At 42.9% G+C, this 24619-nt stretch overlaps 2 protein-coding genes across 2 annotated transcripts; both read right to left on the reverse strand.

Moving 5' to 3' along the window:
* Positions 1-1150: 1150 nt before the first annotated feature.
* Positions 1151-14970, reverse strand: LOC115103655 (ras-related protein Rab-3D-like). The gene is made up of 5 exons (XM_029624495.2): positions 14384-14970; positions 7296-7541; positions 3368-3486; positions 2962-3086; positions 1151-2495 (listed from the first exon to the last, which is right to left on the reverse strand). The coding sequence occupies exons 2-5, from the start codon at positions 7539-7541 to the stop codon at positions 2311-2313; spliced, it is 675 nt and encodes a 224-aa protein (XP_029480355.2). The 5' UTR covers positions 14384-14970; the 3' UTR covers positions 1151-2310.
* Positions 14971-17333: 2363 nt separating this feature from the next.
* pld6 (phospholipase D family, member 6) lies at positions 17334-24509 on the reverse strand. Its single transcript, XM_065001397.1, has 4 exons — positions 24148-24509; positions 23512-23702; positions 22932-23161; positions 17334-18715 (listed from the first exon to the last, which is right to left on the reverse strand). The coding sequence occupies exons 2-4, from the start codon at positions 23700-23702 to the stop codon at positions 18456-18458; spliced, it is 681 nt and encodes a 226-aa protein (XP_064857469.1). The 5' UTR covers positions 24148-24509; the 3' UTR covers positions 17334-18455.
* Between the last annotated feature and the right edge of the window lie 110 nt (positions 24510-24619).

The following is a 24619-nucleotide window of genomic DNA, read 5'->3' on the forward strand; positions in this document are numbered from 1 at the left end:
TCGGGAGTCCCATAGGGTGGTGCACAATTGGCCCAGCGTCGTCCGGGTTAGGTCATCGTTGTAAATAAGAATGTGTTAACTGACTTGCCTAGTTAAATGAAGGTTTAAAAATACCTAAAAAATAGCTATGCAGCAACGCTCCCCATTCAACCTGACAGAGCTGGAGAGGATTTGCAGAGAAGAATGGGAGAAACTCCCAAAATACAGGTGTGAAAAGCTTGTAGCGTCATACCCAAGAAGACTTGAGGCTGTATTCGCTGCCAAAGGTGCTTCAACAAAGTACTGAGTAAAGGGTCTGAGTACTTATGTAAATATTATTTTCAGTTCCTTTTAATACATTTGCGAAAATGTCTAAACCTATTTATGCTTTGTCATTATGGGGTAGCGTGTAGATTGAAGGAAAAAAAACAATTGTATAAATTTTATAATAAGTCTAACAAAATGTGGAAAAAGTCAAGGGGTCTGAATACTTTCCGAATACACTGTATGCTAAACTTATGTCACATTGCTCTTCAGGATCTATTGAACCTCAAGAAGACAAAGTATTTCAAACTCCCTTTCATTCCAAGGTATGGTATTGCACTCAATGTTCACTGCTTGGCTCATCATTTATTTATAGACCAGGAAAACTTTATTTTGTCATAACCTGCACACATTGACGTCACTCGGCAAAGTGTTATGACCTGTCGCTAAGTCCAATAAGCACTACTGTATAAAAAAATAACTGCCAACAACCCAAATGGCACCCTATTCCCTATGTGGTGCACTACTTTTGACCAGGGCCTATAGGGAATAGGGTGCCATTTGGGAAATAACCAAACCTATCCCTCAACTCTACTCTTACCCCTTTTATGAATGGAACATCTGGAGATTAGAAACATTTAGATTATGTCTAAGGTAGACAGACCTACTAGGTCTATGTCAAATGACCACAAACAATGGAAACAAGGAAATGTATTCATACACGTTGACTGACATGGGAGTTCATAGCATTCACCTTACAGTATACAGTAATTAGAAGCCGTTTCTACGACAACCATTGAATGAGGAAGTCACAACATGTTACTAAACAGTTACTGTAATTGATCGTAGGCAAATGAAGATATTTTGGGATGAAAGAAGGAGATACACCTGACCGGACTCCATTAACTTGACGTTAAATGTTTTTATTTCGTTCATTCGAGGGGATTGAGCCGACAGTCATTGACTGAAATTAATCAATCGAAATCATGCTATGACTTTCACATTTGACCTGAGCACTAAGACATGAACCTATAAAACACAACCAAACCAGACACAAATATAGTAAGTTGTTTTTCCATTCAATGTCAGATGTAGAATCTAATAGCTCATTCAGTTCCAGTAGTTAGTGGGACAGTGCAGGGCAGGAAGGTCCAGCACGGTTGGGGGTCAATTCCTTTTCAATTCAGCCAATGCAGAGTAAACTGTCATTCTAAATTCTCCTCAATGCTACTCCATGAGAATAAACATGGAAGTTCAGTTCCTGAATTGACTGCATTGAAATTGAATTGACCCCCAACATCTAGTTGAGTCAAGAAACTTTGGCAAGTTGGTTGGTTAGTCATAGTTGACCTGACATTTTGGTTTTACAGTGTATAGGCTACAGATGAACATTCCTAAGCAATAGCCTCATAAGCCAGCCCTCTAGATGCTCCCTTAGTATAGGGCCTTGAGTTTTTCCACCACGCAGCCAGGAGAAACTCAGGGCCCTACATTGTCGTTGACGTTAGGCAGACCCACCTGAGCTATTGACACTATTAGTGGGTGCTTCCATTATTGCTGCAGTAACATTCAATATCCACATGGGGGCAGTATGATCAAGACACAATCAAACATATCTAAACTACAGCGCTGAACAACGGTTCTCAGGCTAGGCTTGGGTTGTGGGAAGGTTCCCAGATGAAGTCTCCCCTAGGTACAGATCTAGGATCAGCTTACCCTCCCCAATGCTAACCATTATTGGGGGAAATGTAAAACTGACGCAAGATCAGTGTCTAGGGGAAACTTCACACTACTCTGAGAAGCTTATCCTATAGCAAAATACATTCCATCAGCTCATTCTAAACAAGAGGACTGATGTGAAATCTGTTGTTAGAAGCAAAGTGAGTGCAAGAGACTGGGGAACCAGTCGGTAATAGGGATAGTAGCAACAATGTTATACAAAACCAAAAGTACATTCACAACGCTAGATTTCTGGCAAGTCAATGAGCGTGTGTGGGAGTGGTTGTGTATTTAATTTTTCAGTGTGTGTGTACGAGCATGTATACGGTATGTATGTTTAAGGCGTTATCAGCAGGAGCAGCCACCCTTGTCTGGGGGCGTGTCCTGCAGGCTGGGGCCCTTGTGATTGGCCAATGGGCTGGGCTCCCCATTCACGCTCTCGCTCATCTTCTCGCAGATGACGTCGACGAGACGCTCGAACACCTGCTTCACGTTGATGTTGTCTTTGGCACTGGCCTCGAAGAAATGGAACCCTGGAGAAAGAGGGAGGAGATCAGGGAAACAATGGATTACTAGAAGTAACAAGCCTAGCAAAAGACTGACTTGTTTTGTATTCTCTGTGAGTGTATATGTTGAAGTATTCATATACAGTATTTGTTTATTTTCTGGGTGTGTACCGTCTATACACCAATGTTAGTCTGTCTTTTAAGGTTGAGAGAGGAGAGAGACGAGTATATATATATATATATATACACTCATGTGTGTGTGTGTGTGTGTGTGTGTGTGTGTGTGTGTGCGCGATCTCTGCCACCCTGCTTGTCAGCCAGTCTCTCTCCATTCTCAGAAAGAGAGAGCGAGAGGCAGACAGTGTGTGTGTTCTCTCCTACCCAGTTCATCAGCCAGTCTCTGTCCGTCCTCAGAAAGACAGAGAGAGAGAGAGAGAGAGAGAGGTAGAGCGAGAGGCAGACAGTGTTGTGTGTGTGTGTGTGTTCTCTCTACCCAGTTCATCAGCCAGTCTCTGTCCGTCCTCTGCTGGTACCAGCCTGTCGTCCTCCAGGTCAGCCTTGTTCCCCACCAGGATCACCTGGGCGTTGTCCCACGAGTACGTCTTGATCTGGGTCGCCCTGGAGACCGGACAACGACAATCAATATACGACTTTCATAACAATAGTATGTATCTGTTACTGTATATAACCTCAGAGGTAAATAGTGTTGGAAAACCCTTGCATTCCAGCTGTTTCATGACTTAACTAACACGATTTTCCAACAACAGGTAAGGGAGAAAGCAGAGCCCCATGGGAGTACTGTACCCACAAGTCCTGTGCACACACACAGTGAGAGTTAGTGTGAATGTCTGTGTCAAATTGAATAAACTTTATTGATCCCAGAAGGGGATATGACCCACCAGTCCTGCACAGCGTAGAAGGAGTCCTGGTTGGTGATGTCATACATGAGCAGGAAGCCCATGGCTCCTCTGTAGTAGGCTGTGGTGATGGTCCTGTAACGCTCCTGGCCCGCCGTGTCCTGTCACACACACACACACACACGGTTGTTTTAAAGAGTCAGTACCATGTTGTTTATCCCTCCACTTAAATAAATACACACAGCACAGCTTAAATGGACGACTCCAGTTTCAAAACACAATAGGCCTGGTCTTACTGTAGCAAAAGACAGCAGAGTACCCGCCATGGTTCACCTAGTATACAGAAACACTGTCGGCCCACACGCCGCAGGCCCTGCAGCCCACACGCCGCAGGCCCTGCAGCCCACACGCCGCCGGCCCTGGAGCCCACACTCCGTAGGCCCTGCAGCCCTGGAGCCCACACGGAGTAGGCCCCAGATGGAAATAGAATAACACACACATTAGACCCTGGCTTGAAAACAGGGACACCAGTTCAGTAGGCCCTGCAGCCCACACTCCGTAGGCCCTGCAGCCCACACACCGTAGGCCCTGCAGCGATGGAGAAGCACCTTCCAGATGGAAATAGAATAACTTAAGGAATTAAATCACACATTATGACCTCTGGCTTGAAAACAGGGACACCAGTTCAGGTATTTCTATGGGGGTTCACATTGCCCCAGCCCAGCAAAAGCCATGAAGGCCATCCATCATACAGACACAATGGTGCCATACCTTATGTGAGTAGTGGGGGAGTATTAGGGGTTAACTGGTTAACTGTAGCCTACTCAGCACAAGGAAAGAAGACAATGATTAACCCATAAGCACAGCAGAGCGGAGGGAAAGCCATGTCAAGACAGCCCTCATGTTTCCACACCCTCTATGTACACCAGGATACAATGGCACCACTGCAGAATACTGGAAACCCGGTCTGACTAACAGAACCCACAACTATAGGGCAAGGAGTTATTCCATCCTGAGCAGGAAAAACTCTGGGCCCTAGTTATAGTAGCTGTAACTAGGACCTGGAAGTTGTTCCTGGTCAGGCCACTAGCAATAACACCTCAACGAATAATCAATATTACAACTAAGCTAATGTGGATGGTTTATCTAGAAAGCAACATATCAGCAGTCATAAAGATATGACCAGTAGTTTAGTGTAGTGGTGAGCTACTGTGAGAGAATAGTCTAGGCAGCCCTTTTCCCTATACCTACATAGTGCACTTCTTTGTCAAAAGTAGTCCACTATATAGGTAACAGGGTGCCATTTGGGATGCAGAACTAATCTTCTTCTTGTGAGAATCCTATCCGACAGACGGTAATAGGCATGTATAGGGTGGCAAGTAGCCTAGCAGTCAAGAACGTTGGGCCAGTGACCGAAAGCTTGCTGGTTCGAATCCCTGAGCTGACTAGGTGAAACATGTACTTATCCCTAGTTCCTCCTGCAAGTCGCTCTGGATAAGAGTCTGCTAAATGACCCAAATGTACTGAGTGTCAGATTGCACTAAGCATATCAGAAAGCAGAGACAGCAGCACAGCCTTCTGCATCTTTTATGAAGTGGACGTCCAGGGATGATGTTCAACGTCAAGTGTGGTTAACGTCGAGTGTGAGAGATATCGTCCATCCACAGTCTGCGTCCAAAATGGCACCCTATTCCCCATATAGGGCACTACATGGGCCCTGGTCAAAAGTAGTGAATGAGGGAATAGGGTGCCATTTCAGATACTTGTACATAATACAGTAAACAGGCACCATGTCTCATGCAACTGTGGGCCCCTCTGATCTGTGTAGCTGTTATTTCAGTGGACAAACATCCTTCTCACTCAGCATACCATCAAAGAGAGCAGCCTGCTGGAATTTAAGGGTAAAAAAATAATAATCTGAGAATGAATGTTATTATTAGCAAAAACTTCCTCTCCTTCCTCCCTTGTTCTGAGTTGTCTGGTAAAACAAGCCAGGCGAACATAGCAGGAAAAAAGGCCCATTAACAAGCAAGAATGTGAACAAGGATCTGCACACACACCCTCCCTCAAGTTTGACACCCCCTCAAGTTTGACACTCTTAAAGGGAGTGCTCCTAATCTCATCTTGTTACTTGTATAAAAGACACCTGTCCACAGAAGTAATCCATCAATCAGATTCCAAACTCTCAACCATGGCCAAGACCAAAGAGCTCTCCAAGGATGTCAGGGACAAGGTTGTAGACCTACACAAGGCTGGAATGGGCTACAAGACCATCGCCAAGCAGCTTGGCGAGAAGGTGGTAACAGTTGGTGCAATTATTGGCAAATGGAAGAAACACAAAAGAACTGTCAATCTCCCTCGGCCTGGGGCTCCATGCAAGAGCTCACCTCGTGGAGTTGCAATGATCATGAGAACAGTGAGGAATCAACCCAGAACTACACAGGAGGATCTTGTCAATGATCTCAAGGCAGCTGGGACCATAGTCACCAAGAAAACAATTGGTAACACTACGCCGTGAAGGACTGAAATCCTGCAGCGCCCACAAGGTCCCCCTGCTCAAGAAAGCACATGTACATGCCCGTCTGAAGTTTGGAGAGGAGTGGGACAAAATCCTTCCTGAGATGTGTGCAAACCTGGTGGCCAACTACAAGAAACGTCTGACCTCTGATTGCCAACAAGGGTTTTGCAGAGGGGTCAAATACTTATTTCCCTCATTAAAATGCAAATCAATGTATAACATTTTTGATCTGCATTTGTCTGGATTTGTTTGTTGTTATTCTGTCTCTCACTGTTCAAATAAACCTACCATTAAAATTATAGACTGATCATTTCTTTGTCAGTGGGCAAACGTACAAAATCAGCAGGGGATCAAATACTTTTCCCCTCACTGTACATGTCAGCAACCACAGCTAATAGAGTCACAGAAAGCCTTATAGAGTGGCAGTCAGTTTTGGAATGGATAGCCAGTAATAAACTGGTCCTGAACATCTCTAAAACTAAGAGCATCGTATTTGGTACAAATCCTTCCCTAAGTCCTAGACCTCAGCTGAATCTGGTAATGCATGGTGTGGCTGTTGAACAAGTTGAAGAGACAACATTACTTGGCGCTACCTTAGATTGTAAACTGTCATGGTCAAAACATCTAGATCCAATGGTAGTAAAGATGTGGAGGTCTGTCAGTAATAAAGAGACACTCTGCTTTTTTGACACCACACTCCACAAAGCAAGTCCCGCAGTCTCTAGTTTTATCTTATCTTGATTATTGTCCAGTCATGTGGTCGAGTGCTGCAAAGAAAGATCTAGTTAAACTGCAGCTGGCTCAGAACAGAGCGGTACGTCTTGCTTGTCATTGTAGTCAGAGGGCTAATAGAAATACGATACAGCCAGTCTCTCTTGGCTAAGAGTTGAGGAGAGACTGACTGCATCAGTGTTTTTATAAGAACAATGATTGTGTTGGAAATTCCAAAACGTTTGCCTAGTCAGCTTACACACAACACTGACACACACACACACACACACACACATACCACCAGGGGTCTTTTCACAGTCCCAAGGTCCAGAATAAATTCAAGAAAACGTACAGTATTATACAGAGTCAAGAGTGCATGGAACTCCTCTCTCATATAGCGCAAATGAACAGCAAACCTGGTTTCAAAAAACAAAACCGCCTCTCCCCCATGTGCCCTACTGGTTGTGTGCATGTCCTGACATGTGCCCTACTGGTTGTGTGTATGTACTGACATGTGCCCTACTGGTCAGTACATGTACTGTGTATGTACTGACATGTGCCCTACTTGTTGTGTGTATGTACTGACATGTCTGTGGAACTGACAGATGCACACACACTACATGTTCATGTTTTTAAATGTATATATTTTGTAAAGTATTGTCTTTTTCCAGTAAGACTAGCTGTCGCTATTGGCGTCGGCTAACGGGGATCCTAATGAATCAAAATGAAACCCCATCTTACCCAGATCTGTAGCTTGACCCTCTTCTGGTTGCGGTAGACCGTCTTAACCTTGAAGTCGATGCCCACGGTGGAGACGAAGGCAGAGGTAAAGGAGTCATCAGCGTAGCGGAAGAGTAAGCTGGTCTTCCCCACGCTGCTGTTGCCGATGATCAGCAGCTTGAACATGTAGTCAAAGTTCTGGTCCGCGGCATCCTTCTGGGCCTGGGTCTGCTGCTGGCCGGCACCGGGGTCACTCGCCAGCGCCATCTAGGAGCGGAGAGGAGGAAACAGTTGAAGCAGTGCAACTCCTTGACCAGGGGTGCGTTCAGCACGACACACACTGTTATAACGTTTAACTCCACGGAAACGGTCCTGTAACGAACGACCAGTTAAAGAACATTATGATTATGGTGGCCCAGAGGCCAATTGAGTTGTGCAATTTCAAATGGTCATATTGTTTAGGCCTCACCTCGCCCACATACAGTTGAAGACAGAAGTTTACATACACTTAGGTTGGAGTAATTAAAACTTGTTTTTCAACCACCACAAATTTCTTGTTAACAAACTATAGTTTTGGCAAGTCGGTTAGGACATCTACTTTGTGCATGACAAGCAATTTTCCCAACAATTGTTTATAGACAGAATATTTCATTTATAATTCACTGTATCACAATTCCAGTAGGTCAGAAGTTTACATACACTAAGTTGACTGTGCCTCAGAAAATTATGTCAAGGCTTTAGAAGCTTCTAACAGGCTAATTGACATAATTTGAGTCAATTGGGGTCTACGTGTGGATGCATTTCAAGTAGAGGTCGACCGATTATCATTTTTCAACGCCGATACCGATTATTGGAGGAGCAAAAAAAACGATACCGATTAGTCAGACGATTTTTTAATTAATTTATTTGTAATAATGACAATTACAACAATACAGAATGAACACTTATTTTAACTTCATATAATACATCAATAAAATCAAATTAGCCTCAAGTAAATAATGAAACATGTTCAATTTGGTTTAAATAATGCAAAAACAAAGTGTTGGAGAAGAAAGTAAAAGTGCAATATGTGCTATGTAAGAAAGCTAACGTTTCAGTTCCTTGCTCAGAACATGAGAACATATGAAAGCTGGTGGTTCCTTTTAATATGAGTCTTCAATATTCCCAGGTAAGAAGTTTTAGGTTGTAGTTATTATAGGACTATTTCCCTCTATACCATTTGTATTTCATTAACCTTTGACTATTGGGATGTTCTTATAGGCACTTTAGTATTGCCAGTGTAACAGTATAGCTTCCGTCCCTCTCCTCGCTCCTCCCTGGGCTCGAACCAGGAACACAACGACAACAGCCACCCTCGAAGCAGCATTACCCATGAGCAAGGGAAACAATTACTAGAAGGCTCAGAGCGAGTGACGTTTGAAACGCTATTAGCGCGTGCTAACTAGCTAGCCATTTCACTTCGGTTACACCAGCCTCATCTCGGGAGTTGATAGGCTTGAAGTCATAAACAGCGCAATGCTTGACGCACAACGAAAAACTGCTGGCAAAATGCACGAAAGTGCTGTTTGAATGAATGTTTACGCGCCTGCTTCTGCCTACCACCATTCAGTCAGATACTTGTATGCTCAGTCACATTATATGCAACGCAGGACACGCTAGATAATATCTAGTAATATCAACCACCATGTGTAGTTAACTGGTGATTATGATTGATTGTTTTTTATAAGATAAGTTTAATGCTAGCCAGCAACTTACCTTGGCTTACTGCATTTGTGTAACAGGCAATAAGCAAGAGGCAGTTCGTTATTGCGTTGGACGAGTTAACTGTAAGGTTGCAAGATTGGATCCCCCGAGCTGACAAGGTGAAAATCTGTCGTTCTGCTCCTGAACGAGGCAGTTAACCCACCGTTCCTGGGCCATCATTGAAAGTAAGAATGTGTTCTTAACTGACTCGCCTAGTTTTTAAAAAAGGTATAAAAATAAATAAAAAATGTAAATCGGCGCCCAAAAATACGATTTCCGATTGTTATGAAAACTTGAAATCGGCCCTAATTAAATCGGCCATCCCGATTAATTGGTCACCTCTAATTTCAAGGACTACCTTCAAACTCAGTGCCTCTTTGCTTGACATCATGGGAAAATCAAAAGAAATCAGCCAACACCTCAGAAAAAAATTGTAGGCATCCACAAGTCTGGTTCATCCTTGGGCGCAATTTCCAAATGCTTGAAGGTACCACATTCATCTATACAAACAATGGTACGCAAATATAAACACCATGGGACCCCGCAGCCGTCAGGCCGCTCAGGAAGGAGATGTAGTCTGTCTCCTAGAGATGAATGTACTTTGGTGCGAAAAGTGCAAATCAATCCCAGAACAGCAGCAAAGGACCTTGTGAAGATGTTGGAGGAAACACGTACAAAAGTATCTATATGCACAGTAAATCGAGTCCAATATCGACATAACCTGAAAGGCCACTCAGCAAGGAAAAAGCCACTGCTCCAAAACCGCCATAAAAAGCCAGACTATGGGGACAAAGATTGTACTTTTTGGAGAAATGTCCTCTGGTCTGATAAAACAAAAATAGAACTGTTTGGCCATAATTACCATCGTTATGTTTGGAGGAAAAAGGGGGAGGCTTGCAACCTGAAAACACCATCCCAATCGTGAAGCACGGGGGTGGCCGCATCATGTTGTGGGGGTGCTTTGCTGCAGGAGGGACTGGTGCACTTCATAAAATAGATGGCATCATGAGGAAAGACAGTCATGTGGATATATTGAAGCAACATCTCAAGACATCAGTCAGGAAGTTAAAGCTTGGTCACAAATGAGTCTTCCAAATGGACAATGACCCCAAGCATTCTTCCAAAGTTGTGGCAAAATGGCTTAAGGACAAGAAAGTCAAGTTATTGGAGTGGCCATCACAAAGCCCTGACCTCAATCCTATAGAACATTTGTGGGCAGAACTGAAAAAGTGTGTGCGAGCAAGGAGGCCTACAAACCTGACTCAGTTACACCAGCTCTGTCAGGAGGAATGGGCCAAAATTCACCCAACTTATTGTGGGAAGCTTGTGGAAGGATACCTGAAACATTTGACCCAAGTGAAACTATTTAAAGGCAATGCCACCAAATACTAATTGAGTGCATGTCAACTTTTGACCCACTGGGAATGTGATGAAAGAAATAAAAGCTGAAATAAATCATTCTCTCTACTATTATTCTGACATTTCACATTCTTAAAATAAAGTGGTGATCCTAACTGACCTAAGACAGAATTTGTATGTCAGAAATGGTGAAAAACTGAGTTTAAATGCATTCGGCTAAGGTGCATGTAAACTTCTGACATCAACTGTACTTATAAAACTATTCAATATTTGATCAGTCATTGGACCGAACTATGTGATGATCAGGGTGAATTTACGACAATGTTGTGAGTCAGCAGGTTCCCTCCATAACTCTCGCTAGCCCTCTCTATTTTCCTGCATCGTGAATGAAAGCCATTCATGGTGATGTATCTTAGGTATAAATATGAAATATCCTCCTTGGGTATTATTCTACACACTGGCTATTATTTTAATGGGTTCTGTCCCCAAACAGCAAATTTGGTTGGTCTGGACCAAATCAGAACCAATCACAGACGCCTATGTTTCACAAGTTTGGACATCAAAGTAAAGCACAGCAGACCAGTAGAGTAGAGTTCAGCAGAAGAGTAAAGTACAGCACATTAGTCTACTCAACTCTAGTCTGATCTACTCTATTTCTTCACCGTACCAAACTCTACTTTTCTTTACTGTACTCTGCTGTGCAAACTTGTGAGCCCAACTGTAGTTTGTGAATACTAGGATTTCCCCCATTGTAGCCAATTCCAGATTTGGTGATGGAATTGAGTTTCACAAACAAAATTGCTATAAGTAAAAACACTAATTGATGGCTATACCTTCACTTGTTACTTTTGTGAACATTCATTATCCTCCCTCCTAATGAGGGAGAGACGTTAGAAAATATCTTAAAGATATGTTGGTTTTTGGTAACGGAATTAAGGCAAAGGAAAATGTTTCTTAAACTTCACAAAGTTTACAAACTGAACGAGTTTACAAACTGAACGAAAATCTAAACGCAAAATGTAGTGTTGGTCCCTGAAATAAATGATCCAATAAAATTGTTCAAACACACAAAAAGCTTATTTCTCTCAAATGTAGTGCACAAATATGTTTACATCCCTGTTCGTGAGCATGTCTCCTTTGCCAAGATAATCCATGGCATATCAAAAAGCTGATTAAAATGGCATGATCATTACCTTAAAAGGTCACTAAAATGTGCAGTGGTGTCACAACACAATGCCACAGATGTCTCAAGTTGAGGGGGCGTGCAATCGGCATGCTGACTGCAGGAATGTCCACCAGATGTGTTGCCAGAGAATTGAATGTTAATTTTTCTACCATAAGCCACCTCCAACGTACTCTGAGAATTTGTCAGTACATCCAACCGGCCTTACAACCGAAGACGACATGTATGGCGTTGTGTGGGCGAGCAGTTTGCTGATCTCAACGTTGTAAACAGAGTGCCATTTTATTTTACCAAGCAAGTCAGTTAAGAACAAATTCTTACTTCAATGACGGCCTAGGAACAGTGGGTTAACGGTCTTGTTCAGGGGCAGAACGACAGATTTTTACCTTGTCAGCTTGGGGATTCGATCTTGCAACCTTTCGGTTACTAGTCCAATGCTCTAACCACTAGGCTACCTGCCGCCCATTATGATACGGACAGGCATAAGCTACGGACAATGAACACAATTGCATTTTATTGATGGCAATTTGAATGCACAGAGATACTGTGACGAGTTCCATTATCGTGCTTCACTGTAGCTTCCTTCACCGCATTCGATCTACAAACACAGCCTATTAGCCATACAATTAGCTGCTACACATTAACTCAGCACCGGAATTTAAAAAAAACATCATTTATTACATACTGAGGGATCTGTTAGCAAAAAAAAGTATTTTGTTAACAAAAGGTAAACAAATATGTTTGCTTTACAGAACCATCTTTTTTTGTGTAATTTTACAGAACATTTCCTGCAATTCTAAAAAATTTTGCTATGGGGTGGAGATACATTTGTCACTGTTTTAAAGCAAATTGTCTGCAATTCCACCATTCCTTTTTTTGCCACGACTTGTGCAAGGTTAATATGAAAGTAGTGAAAGTGACTAACAAAATCAATGGTTGCCCCCTGGAGGTCAGGAGCCCGGTCGGTAATTCGGCCATGATTACGACAAGTTTAGATAGCTGGCTAGACTAACTAGACTAATTTACCAATCTACATTTTGTTCTACAAACATGAGTTAATTGAGTGACTGTCAGTGAGGGGAAAAAGGAAATCTGCAGCAACCAAGTTTGGAAATTGCACTTCTTGTATTATATTATTCTAACTCTCAACAGTAAGTAAAGACGCCGACTGAATTCCAAAAAACATTTCCCATAAAGATCCGGACCTCGGTGTCCTCACGGCCGTGTATATGCCTCAACTCCTCAAAAATATAGACGGATTCGGAACCCAATTTGACATGCTCCTATAAACTTCACATGTTGATGCTCATGGGTCCTTTTACATGGAAATGACCCCAGAATGTCCACTTCTTCTCTCTCTAGCTCTCCTCCATCTCTCTCTCTCTCTGGCCTGGAGCATGAGGGACACTGAGCATATGAGGGACACTGAGCTGAGCAGTGCTCTTTGCCTGATTAAGAGCGTTTCCTTGGCAACCAGCTCAGCACAAACCATCCAGGGCCATAAAAACTAATCTGGCCAACAAAAACATTACAGAGACCTAACAGACACACACACTGAATACAGTAACACGACTAGAAGAAACCAGTGCATGTTACTGTTGCCAAAATAGCACTTAGATCTCAATTCTGACTGCATTCATGTTGGTCATGTTGGCATCTATGTTTGTGGCTTTTATGGGGAGAATTGACCCATATCAACGCATTCAATTTCAATGTAGGCCTTTTTATCAATCATAAAACCACACAGGTATATTCCCCTCCTTCAAAAGGGACTGTCAAAAGCAAAGATATTACACATTTCCCTTTAAAATGGAGGTATATTAAGTAAAAATGACATATTCCACTATTAACAGTTGGGAACATTACAAGTCTATTTCAGTATGTTCCAACCGGAGGCTGGAATCATTGTTCTATGTGACAAGGTGTACGTGACCCAGAGGAAGAAGGACTTGAGTCACAGTGGTGGTAGAAGGCAGGAAGGAATCAGAACATGATGCAACATTCCACTCACTGTACATAGGGCATATCTAAAAAAAATACTACTTTCCCTAGTCTAGAGTGCAGAACCACATAGCCGGGGTGTGTTTGTTTATTTATGTGGATGGAAACGGTAAATGAGGTCACTTGTTTGAGGTGATGGGTGGGACGCTTTTAATTCCTCCCAACCGGATATGATGACCCAAACCATTTATGGTTGTCTGCGGAATGGCACCCTGTTCCAAATGTATATGCGGAATGGCACCCTGTTCCAAATGTATATCCCGAATGGCACCCTATTTCAAGTTGTGCACTAGGGAGTGCCATTTGGGACGCAAACATTACAATCTCATGAATGTACGGCCAATAGACTATAAGACTAATATACAAATGTAAACCGTTGAACTGCCTGCTCAAAAAGTCAACAGTAAGGCAATAAATTCCCAATTCAAGTTGGCCAACAGCTGTCTTTATTTGATCAATTTATTTAGTTGACGGTAATAGATCTGTACAAATAGGCCTAGTCTACTCTACTTTGATATAGTAGGCCTAAAGCATACAACATAATGAGAATACTGGTTGTAGGCACTTGCTGAAAGCTTTTTACATAGAGAAGGCAACAGCTGTCCCAAAACCACACGAGCGGTCCTAGTCTAAACTGATTGTAGCCTTTTGCGAAAAATATTAAAAACACCCATAACTTTTGAGTTTGACAATCATGAAAGGGATGCATCTCCGGGCTTCCATATGGCCAATATCTCATTGCTGTACAACATGACAAATAAGAAAATAACCAAAACTCAAATCCTCATAAGAAACGCTCCTGAAAATACTGTCGGCTCTTTACCTCAAATCCAGTGTGCGAATCGTTTTTTCGTCCACTCCCTCCTCCCGTTCCAACTCGATGTCTTTCTTTCCTCTCGCCTACTGTACCGTACTCCCGGATCTCATGCTCGCTCCTCCGTAGATGTTTGTGATATGGAAGGCTGCGGAAGTTTCCCTATATTAACCCAGTGTCACCGACAGACCGACCCAGAGAACAGCGATGAATCCACGTTCACACAACCTCTGTATGTAGTGTTGCCCGTTTGCTGAACTTCAAAGATAGTTAACGAGTGCCGTGCGCACAGGGGTGCGCGTTGTGCATTTCAACATTGTTGCTTTTTTGATGTATTGTTAGTTCTTATTTTCTCTCCCTCTCGTTCAACAAAGTTTACATTGTTACAGTTCTGAGGAAATGTAGTCAACCAGGCAAACAAATACAAGATTATCCACCTTTTCCTCTACAACAGTTACCCAAATATTGTAGGCCTATATTACTAAATATTAAATCGATATAGATGAGAATACATACAAGGATCAGCGTAGTTAAAAGACAAACCCAATCAGCTTTAGTATCAGCGATAGTGTGCTATGTAGGCATATGAGTAGGGTTTCAAAATGCCAGTGTCTTTACCAAAATTCCCCGGTTTTCCACAAATCCTGGTTGGAAATTCCTGGAATTAGAAGGGAATAAGAAATCCTGGAAAACTCCCACCAGGATTTCCTTAAAACCGGGGAATTTGGGGAAAGTTACCAGAATGGTGCAACCCTGTGTATTAGACACATGTTGATATATTTATACCACTAACTAAACCGTGGGAATGTATTTCTATCTTATCATGGAGGATACCCAACCCACATTACGGTTTTGATTGAATAGGGCCTTATGTATTACTGAGAAGTTCCAACTAGCACCTGAATGCTGCATCATTCTTCATTCAGCCTTCTGAATATCCATCCCCACAGCAAAGTGATGAAGGCAGTCTAGCATACTGTACAGTCTAGCTGACACAGAGCAATATGAAAGGTATGGTCTAGCTGACACAGAGCAATATGAAAGGTATGGTCTAGCTGACACAGAGCAATATGAAAGGTATGGTCTAGCTGACACACAGCAATATGAAAGGTACAGTCTAGCTGACACAGAGCAATATGAAAGGTATGGTCTAGCTGACACAGAGCAATATGAAAGGTATGGTCTAGCTGACACAGCAATATGAAAGGTATGGTCTAGCTGACACAGCAATATGAAAGGTATGGTCTAGCTGACACAGAGCAATATGAAAGGTATGGTCTAGCTGACACAGCAATATGAAAGGTACAGTCTAGCTGACGCAGAGCAATATGAAAGGTATGGTCTAGCTGACACAGCAATATGAAAGGTACGGTCTAGCTGACACAGCAATATGAAAGGTACAGTCTAGCTGACACAGCAATATGAAAGGTACAGTCTAGCTGACACAGAGCAATATGAAAGGTACAGTCTAGCTGACACAGAGCAATATGAAAGGTACAGTCTAGCTGACACAGAGCAATATGAAAGGTATGGTCTAGCTGACACAGAGCAATATGAAAGGTACAGTCTAGCTGACACAGAGCAATATGAAAGGTACGGTCTAGCTGACACAGAGCAATATGAAAGGTACTGGTCTAGCTGACACAGAGCAATATGAAAGGTACAGTCTAGCTGACACAGAGCAATATGAAAGGTATGGTCTAGCTGACACAGAGCAATATGAAAGGTATGGTCTAGCTGACACAGAGCAATATGAAAGGTACAGTCTAGCTGACACAGAGCAATATGAAAGGTACGGTCTAGCTGACACAGAGCAATATGAAAGGTACAGTCTAGCTGACACAGAGCAATATGAAAGGTACGGTCTAGCTGACACAGAGCAATATGAAAGGTACGGTCTAGCTGACACAGAGCAATATGAAAGGTATGAAAGGTATGGTCTAGCTGACACAGAGCAATATGAAAGGTACAGTCTAGCTGACACAGAGCAATATGAAAGGTATGGTCTAGCTGACACAGAGCAATATGAAAGGTATGGTCTAGCTGACACAGAGCAATATGAAAGGTATGGTCTAGCTGACACAGAGCAATATGAAAGGTATGGTCTAGCTGACACAGCAATATGAAAGGTACGGTCTAGCTGACACAGAGCAATATGAAAGGTACGGTCTAGCTGACACAACAATATGAAAGGTATGGTCTAGCTGACACAGAGCAATATGAAAGGTATGGTCTAGCTGACACAGAGCAATATGAAAGGTATGGTCTAGCTGACACAGAGCAATATGAAAGGTATGGTCTAGCATGACACAGAGCAATGACACAGAGCAATATGAAAGGTATGGTCTAGCTGACACAGAGCAATATGAAAGGTATGGTCTAGCTGACACAGAGCAATATGAAAGGTACGGTCTAGCTGACACAGAGCAATATGAAAGGTATGGTCTAGCTGACACAGAGCAATATGAAAGGTATGGTCTAGCTGACACAGAGCAATATGAAAGGTATGGTCTAGCTGACACAGAGCAATATGAAAGGTACGGTCTAGCTGACACAGAGCAATATGAAAGGTACGGTCTAGCTGACACAGAGCAATATGAAAGGTACAGTCTTGCTGACACAGAGCAATATGAAAGGTACGGTCTAGCTGACACAGAGCAATATGAAAGGTACGGTCTAGCTGACACAGAGCAATATGAAAGGTACAGTCTAGCTGACACAGAGCAATATGAAAGGTACAGTCTAGCTGACACAGAGCAATATGAAAGGTACAGTCTAGCTGACACAGAGCAATATGAAAGGTACAGTCTAGCTGACACAGAGCAATATGAAAGGTACAGTCTAGCTGACACAGAGCAATATGAAAGGTATGGTCTAGCTGACACAGAGCAATATGAAAGGTATGGTCTAGCTGACACAGAGCAATATGAAAGGTATGGTCTAGCTGACACAGAGCAATATGAAAGGTATGGTCTAGCTGACTGGCCTTTACCACCCAGGGCTCTGACTGATCATATAAATAATGCTCCTTCCTGCATGAGAAAAGGAAGTACGCTATAGATCCTGGGCACAAGGCCAAATGGCACCCTACTCATTTAGTGCACTACTTTTGATCCTTTGGTCAAAAGTAGTGCACTATATAGGGAATAATTTGTCATTTGGGACACAGATTCTGGGGGATTGAGATGCAGGAGGCCTGCCATATTGCAGTAGAGTGGATTTTTAATTTGAGCTGTGTGCTCTGAGAAGCATTACAAATATCTTCTGCGTGACTGCAATGCACCACTTATCTCTCAGTGCAATTGTTCTGACTAGGCATAGTTGTCTGGTTCTTAATGATAAGCCATAGGATGGACTGAGTTAACATGAAGTATTCTCACTATTTCTATCTTTATCAAAATACTGTAATCAAATCTTATTTTAAATATAGCATTTAACATACAAAACAAATTCCTATCTTTTAGTTATCCAATATAACATTAAACAAAAAAACAACAATTCAAATGACTTTGTATTAAAATATATACAACATTGTGTACAATAACAAAATACCTCAATGTAAACAATGTAAAACTATTAAAAAAACTTTAAAGTACAAAATATCAAACTACCCATTCTACATCATCCCCACACCAGTCTAAAGCAGCGATTGATCTGTCAAAAATATATGACTTCTACTGAAGTAGGAAACTACAGATGAAAGCCATGTTTCTCTCAGTCTATCTACATGACGAAGAAAGCGGGTTTCTCTGATAAGATGTGGATGAGCAGGTTTATCTGAGATTGAGAAAAATATAAAACTACTAGATAGCAAACTACCCAAATTATACATCATGTACTTGACCAGTACTGCCCAATCCTAATGTACCACACTACACTTATATAAATACTGTTTTTATTTGGACAGGTTTGTCCCAGATAAGGACCATACACCTTTCTATCCATAATACTAAACTAGCAGGTTTCTCACAAATGGAAAATATAATAAAACATTCTACATAATCACCGTACCAGTTGGTAAACCAAAAGTAACCACCAGCTACTGACCATACAAACATTTCAGCCATGTTTCTCTGTCTCTCTATAGTACTAAACTAGCAGGTTTCTCAGCGATGGACAACAGGTGTCTCCTAGCCGGGTCATTGACATCCCAGAGCCTCTGGAACTCAGTGATGAAGGGCAGGACTAGGTCCGGTTCCTCCGTGACCAGGATGTTCTCCTTGTTGCTCTGGATGGCTGTCAGCGTCCAGTTCAGGGAGCCGGTGATTAGGCGCCGGCCGTCCACCACGGCGAACTTGTGGTGCATGTGGACGGCGCCAGAGTCACACCTCACACAGATGCCTGGGGAATGGAAGGGGAATACACAGGATGAGAGGGGCCATGCTATGCTATGAATACAGTTACAGTTGTGGTGCATTGAGGTGGAGTCACACCTCACACAGATGCCTGGGGAATGGAAGGGGAATACACAGGATGAGAGGGGCCATGCTATGTTATGAATACAGTCACAGTTGTGGTGCATTGTGGTGGAGTCACACCTCACACAGATGCCTGGGGAATGGAAGGGGAATACACAGGATGAGAGGGGCCATGCTATGTTATGAATACAGTCACAGTTGTGGTGCATTGTGGTGGAGTCACACCTCACACAGATGCCTGGGGAATGGAAGGGGAATACACAGGATGAGAGGGGCCATGCTATGTTATGAATACAGTCACAGTTGTGGTGCATTGTGGTGGAGTCACACCTCACACAGATGCCTGGGGAATGGAAGGGGAATACACAGGATGAGAGAGGCCATGCTATGTTATGAATACAGTCACAGTTGTGGTGCATTGTGGTGGAGTCACACCTCCCACAGAGTTGGACCTCACAGAGATTCCAAATAGAGAGACAGACAGACAGCTTGTGCCATTCATCATTTGTCTGTCTAAGGATGTGGTTCCCAACCTTTTTTTTTCTTCTTAAAAAAATAAATAAATGTGGCTCACCTTGATGGGATAAATAATTTTGCAGCACATCTAAAATGTCCCAGTTAATCTAACTGATCCAAACTGTATTTTTAAAAAATTAAATAGGGTTTATTTTGAACTATTTTCATAGTTCCTTAATAAAGATGATTCATTTGTGTGTACCCAGTGCTTGACTTGGACTGAAATAGGTTCAGGTACTCATTTTGCATGCCGGTACTGTTTCTATTTAGGTGGAGGAGCGCCACAATACTTTGAACATATATTCTATAAAGGGGAACGTGAGCTCAAGCAGTAGAACATTTGAGGTACCAGTACTCAGCTCCTGCCCAAGTCAAGCACTGTATTTAACCCTTTAAGAGCGTCCCGCAAATCCGTGCTAGAAATAGAATATGTATACTAAACAAAAATATAAACGCAACATGTAAAGTGTTGGTCCCATGTTTCGTGAGCTGAAATAAAAGAGCCTAGATATTTTTCATAAGCACAAAAAGCTTATTTCCCAAAAATGTGTGGCACAAATTTGTTTACATTCCTGTTAGTGAGCACTTCTCCTTTGCTAAGATAAACCATCCATCTGACAGGCACGACATATCAGGAAGATGATAATCATTACACAGGTGCACCTTGTGCTGAGAACAATAAAAGGCCACTCTAAAATGTTCAGTTTTGTCACAACACAATGCCACAGATGTCTCAAGTTGAGGGAGCGTGCAATTGGCATGCTGACTGCAGGAATGTCCACCAGAGCTGTTGCCAGAGAATGTAATGTTTATTTCTCTACCATAAGCCGCCATTAACATCGTTTTAGAGAATTTGGCAGTACGTCCAACCAGCCGGACAACAGAAAACTAAGTGTAACTATGCCAGCCCTGGACCTCCCCACATCCAGCTTCTTCACCTGTGGGATCGTCTGAGACCAGTCACCCTGACAACTGATGAAACTGTGGGTTTGCACAACCAAAGAATTTCTTTAAAAATAGTCAGAAACCATCTCAGGGAAGCTCATCTGTGTGCTCATCGTCCTCACCAGGGTCTTGACCTGACTACAGTTTGGCGTCGTAACCAACTTCAGTGGGCAAATGCTCACCTTCGATGGCCACTGGCACGCTGGAGAAGTGTGCTCTTCATGGATGAATCCCGGTTTCAACTGTACGGGGCAGATGGCAGAAAGCCTGTATGGCGTTGTGTGGGCGAGCGGTTTGCTGATGTCAACATTGTGAACAGAGTGTCCCATGATGGCGCTGGGGTTGTGGTATGGACAGTCATAAGCTACATACAACGAACACAATTGCATTTTATTGATGGCACTTTGAAGGCACAGAGATACTGAGGCACATTTTTGTGCCATTCATCTGCCACCAACACCTCATGTTTCAGCATGATAATGCACGGCCCCATGTCACAAGGATCTGTACACAATTCCTGGATACGGAACATTTCCCAGTTCTTCCATGGCCTGCATACTCACCAGACGTGTCACTTATTGAGCATGTTTGGGATGCTCTGTATCAACGTGTACGACAGCGTGTTCCAGTTCCCGTTAATATCCAGCAACTTCGCACAGCCATTGAAGAGGCGTGGGACAACATTCCACAGGCCACAATCAATAGACTGATCAACTCTATGTGAAGGAGATGTGTCGCACTGCATGAGGCAAATGGTGGTCACACCAGATACTGACATTTTATTTTATCTATGCCCCTACCTTTCTTTAAGGTACCTGTGACCAACATATACATATCTGTTTTCCCAGTCATGTGAAATTAGGGCCTAATTTATTTCAGTTAACTGATTTCCTTATATGAACTGTAACTCAGTAAAATCTTTGAAATTGTTGCATGATGCGTTTCTATTTTTGTTCAGTGTAGCTCCGGTAAAATATGTCTTTAGTTTTGAATGGGTTGAGCTAGAGACGAGTGGTTTTTCTGCATTGTGTAGGTGAAAGTTGTGCAACCACAGACACAAAGCCATGCTCCATTGGTTTCTATGGCAGAGGCTTTGATACAGCACTTGCCTGTCAGACTTGCCTGTGCTAATGGTTCTCGCAGGCGAAGTAAATTGATACAACATGACTTTGCTTGTGATGCTCGCCCCTCAAATGATACAAATGTAGCCTAACCACAGCCTGAGCACATGGGACTTGAAAGCACAATACAGATGTAACCATGTGCTATTCAATGTATTTATCAGAGCTGCATTGGTGCTCCCAAGTCTAAATTCCATGTACAAATCCACAGGTTTCTTACTCGTCTGTGCTTGTGCTGACAAGCCCACTAGGGCCAGAGCCCACTTGCAACATATTCTATCACCCCTCTGACTGTGTTCCAAATGGCGTTCCTATTCTCCTAAATGGAGTTCTGAATGCGTTCCTATTCTCTATATAGTAAGTCTGCCCAATTCATCGAATTCACATCGAAATATTTCCATATCGCAAGAGATCCATGTCGCATGCAATATTTTTTGCATCTCAGTCTTGTGTAGTGTTTGTTTTTATAGTTTACTCTGTGATTTGTCTCCTCTTGCGGCTGCTTCCCACACACACCAAGCTCCGCCCCGTCACTCAAGCGGTGCAGTTCCTCCTCCTCGCCGTTAGATTCACCTAGTTCACATGCTGTTCTGTTAAGTCAAATGAAGTCAACCGATTGTTCCAAACAAGAACATTTTGCTTTCCACTTTTATTCTTAATGTAAATCATTCTATTTCTATGATTCCAACAGTCCGCCCAAGAGTTTGATCTATATCACATGTCAAATAGCAATCACAGTGTTTGGTTAAAAACCTGTTTTATTCACAATTAGCTTTTCTGCCCACATCTTGCAGCCCTACACTAGTTCTGACCAAAAAGTAGTGTACTATATAGGGAATAGGGTGCCATTTGAGATGCAAACACTCTCTATGCATTATGAGCATGGACAGTGTGTAACTGACTACACTGAAGAAGTTGGAGTGCAGAGCAGCTTGATAAAACCACATTGTAAATCACACGAATTATGATTAGGCTATAACCATGAACCAGGAACCACTCTGGGATCTAGTTATAACTCTCCAGCAATAATTTTATTGACTGAATTGATTGATCAATAAAATCATGTGACTTCAGACTCTGCATTACCCCCCCCCAAGTTTTCCTCATGTCATGTTAGTCATTGCATACCTTAGAGAGCTATTTATAACTCAGAAATGTCCAGAACAACTAGCCCATGTCAGCTAATGTTTTTTTAACTAGATTTTTTAGCCCATAGATTTTGTTGTAATGTTTGAGTCACACAAAAATGACATGAATACATATTAGAGAAGGCAAAATGTATATAATTGCAGAAAACAAACAAACCTGCAACATTTTCTCCCCGTCAACAAGAGGGGTGTGAACAGTGTGTCATGAACAGTGCTTGTTCCCATAGAAATAGACATGGCGCGTGGGATGTCCCCCAATGCTGGAAGGGGAGCCTGAGTGAGAAACTTTGGGAACCCCTGGCCCAACCTGATTTGCAGATGAGTGATGTCAGAGGATAGGGGGATTGTACATAGCTAGGTGGTAGGTTCCAATAACTGCTTTAGGATTGGGCCTCTGCCATCAGCCTACCTGCTCTGCGGATGGCCCCTATCTGGGAGCCGGTGATGAGGGTGTAGTCCATGTCAGTGAGGATACGGATGGGGATGCCCCTGGTGTGGAGGGCCAGCACGGCCCGGCTCAGGTCCAGGTTGGTGAAGGCGAACACACACAGGTCCAAGGAGGAGGAGGCAGACAGGATGTGGACCAGGAGACGGGTGAAGGAGGTGTTGATGTTGTGGGGTAAAGGACAGGGGCAGGGGCTGGGGGGGGGGATGGGGAGAGGAGGGGAAGATGATGGGGGGCAGAGGAGAGGAGGATAAGAGGGAGAGGAAAGGAGTTACTGTGGAAGGTGTATCTACTGTATAGTAGTCACTCATTGAGTCATTATTCCTATCCCATAGCAAAACATCTCAAATCAACATAAAGGCTATCAAAAACCGCCACATTCTTAGAGACATTGGATAGATAAATTATTAATGAATATGACGGTGAGTAGTTAATGTTGACTGTACTGGCATCCCAAGTGGTACCCTAGGGCACTAGTATGCACTACTGGGCCACTACAGGGCCCTGGTAAAAGGTGCCATTTGGAACACATTCTATTACTTACAATGGTGAGTTAGGAGTGAAGAGACGCTCCGTGCAGGCGACCTCTGTAGGGAAAAAGAAGACTTCTTTCAGGGGCCCTCTGGATATTTTCCGGGGCCAGAGGCGACAGAAGAGCCAGCCCAACCACTCCACACTGAGAATGAGGGCCACAGCTCCCAGACCCACGATTTTCACCATCTGAACCACTGACATCTGTGGGCAGCGGGAGAAGTTGTCATGAAAATGTTGAATGGAAGCGCTAAATTACAGACAGTAGGCCTTCCCACCTTTTCCCCTGCCTTTCAGCTCTTGGTTAGGATTAGCCTAGCTAGGGTGAAGTCTTGACAGCTAATGATAGTTGAGGTCTGTTGGATATGCAAAACAGCCATTAACTTGTGAACGGAGCTCGTTTTCACCAGCTTTATAAGGACAATGACATCGCTAGCAAATAATGGACCACTGCTGCAGCCCAGTGCAGAGGCTATAGTAACTTCGATAGTTAGCCAGCTAAATTAGTTTATTAGTCAGGGCCATCTAGCTATCTTATCTCTGCAAGTCTGAGCTACCTTCATGCAGTCGCTATTTTTGTAAGCACCCTTTCTCAGTTCATACATGCTGTGTGCTAGAATGAACTCTTATTTTAAACCACTTTAGCTACCTTGACTTTTTTCACCGTCGAGCATCTGTTTTCACGATGGACTTTTAGTTGAGTGGACTTCGAAGACGAACGTCGACCAGTGCTTTAGAGCTGTCAATCAATTTAAAACTCGCGGGATATTTGCAACGTTTCCACCAATCAGTGGACAGTTGTTAAAACGGTTGAACATGTATTATTATTGTAATGAATTTAATGAAACAGCAGGGAGCAGGTCTCGAACCATCGACCTTCTAGCCCGAGGTTGGGCGCGCTATCGACTGTGACGCAAAAGCATGCTCAAACCGCAGAGTTGATTTCCGCGCTTATAAACCCAGGGTCGTTACATTATTTTGTGAAACGCATGATGTAGAAAGAGGGGTTGTTTAACAGGGTCAGAGAGGTTGGATGGGGATGATGGGATTAGTGAGGTTTGTAGGGAATCATTTTATTGTATTAGAAATGCAGGGTTAGTTAAGAGAATATATAGGTCGTG

This window comes from Oncorhynchus nerka, linkage group LG15 (genome assembly GCF_034236695.1).
Source record: "Oncorhynchus nerka isolate Pitt River linkage group LG15, Oner_Uvic_2.0, whole genome shotgun sequence".
Taxonomy (NCBI): domain Eukaryota; kingdom Metazoa; phylum Chordata; class Actinopteri; order Salmoniformes; family Salmonidae; genus Oncorhynchus; species Oncorhynchus nerka.

What these genes read in the sequence shown, in the direction of transcription:
- LOC115103655 (XM_029624495.2), bottom strand. Translation starts at nt 7,541, where the DNA reads ATGGCGCTGGCGAGTGACCCCGGTGCCGGCCAGCAGCAGACCCAGGCC. An exon ending in GGGTCAAGCTACAGATCTGG is followed by an intron (nt 3,487 to 7,295) that starts GTAAGATGGGGT and finishes TGTGTGTGACAG; the next exon opens with GACACGGCGGGCCAGGAGCG. An exon ending in TTCTACGCTGTGCAGGACTG is followed by an intron (nt 3,087 to 3,367) that starts GTGGGTCATATC and finishes TCCGGTCTCCAG; the next exon opens with GGCGACCCAGATCAAGACGT.
- pld6 (XM_065001397.1), bottom strand. Translation starts at nt 23,702, where the DNA reads ATGTCAGTGGTTCAGATGGTGAAAATCGTGGGTCTGGGAGCTGTGGCC. An exon ending in TTCACTCCTAACTCACCATT is followed by an intron (nt 23,162 to 23,511) that starts GTAAGTAATAGA and finishes CCCCCCCCCCAG; the next exon opens with CCCCTGCCCCTGTCCTTTAC. An exon ending in AGGGGCCATCCGCAGAGCAG is followed by an intron (nt 18,716 to 22,931) that starts GTAGGCTGATGG and finishes TCCATTCCCCAG; the next exon opens with GCATCTGTGTGAGGTGTGAC.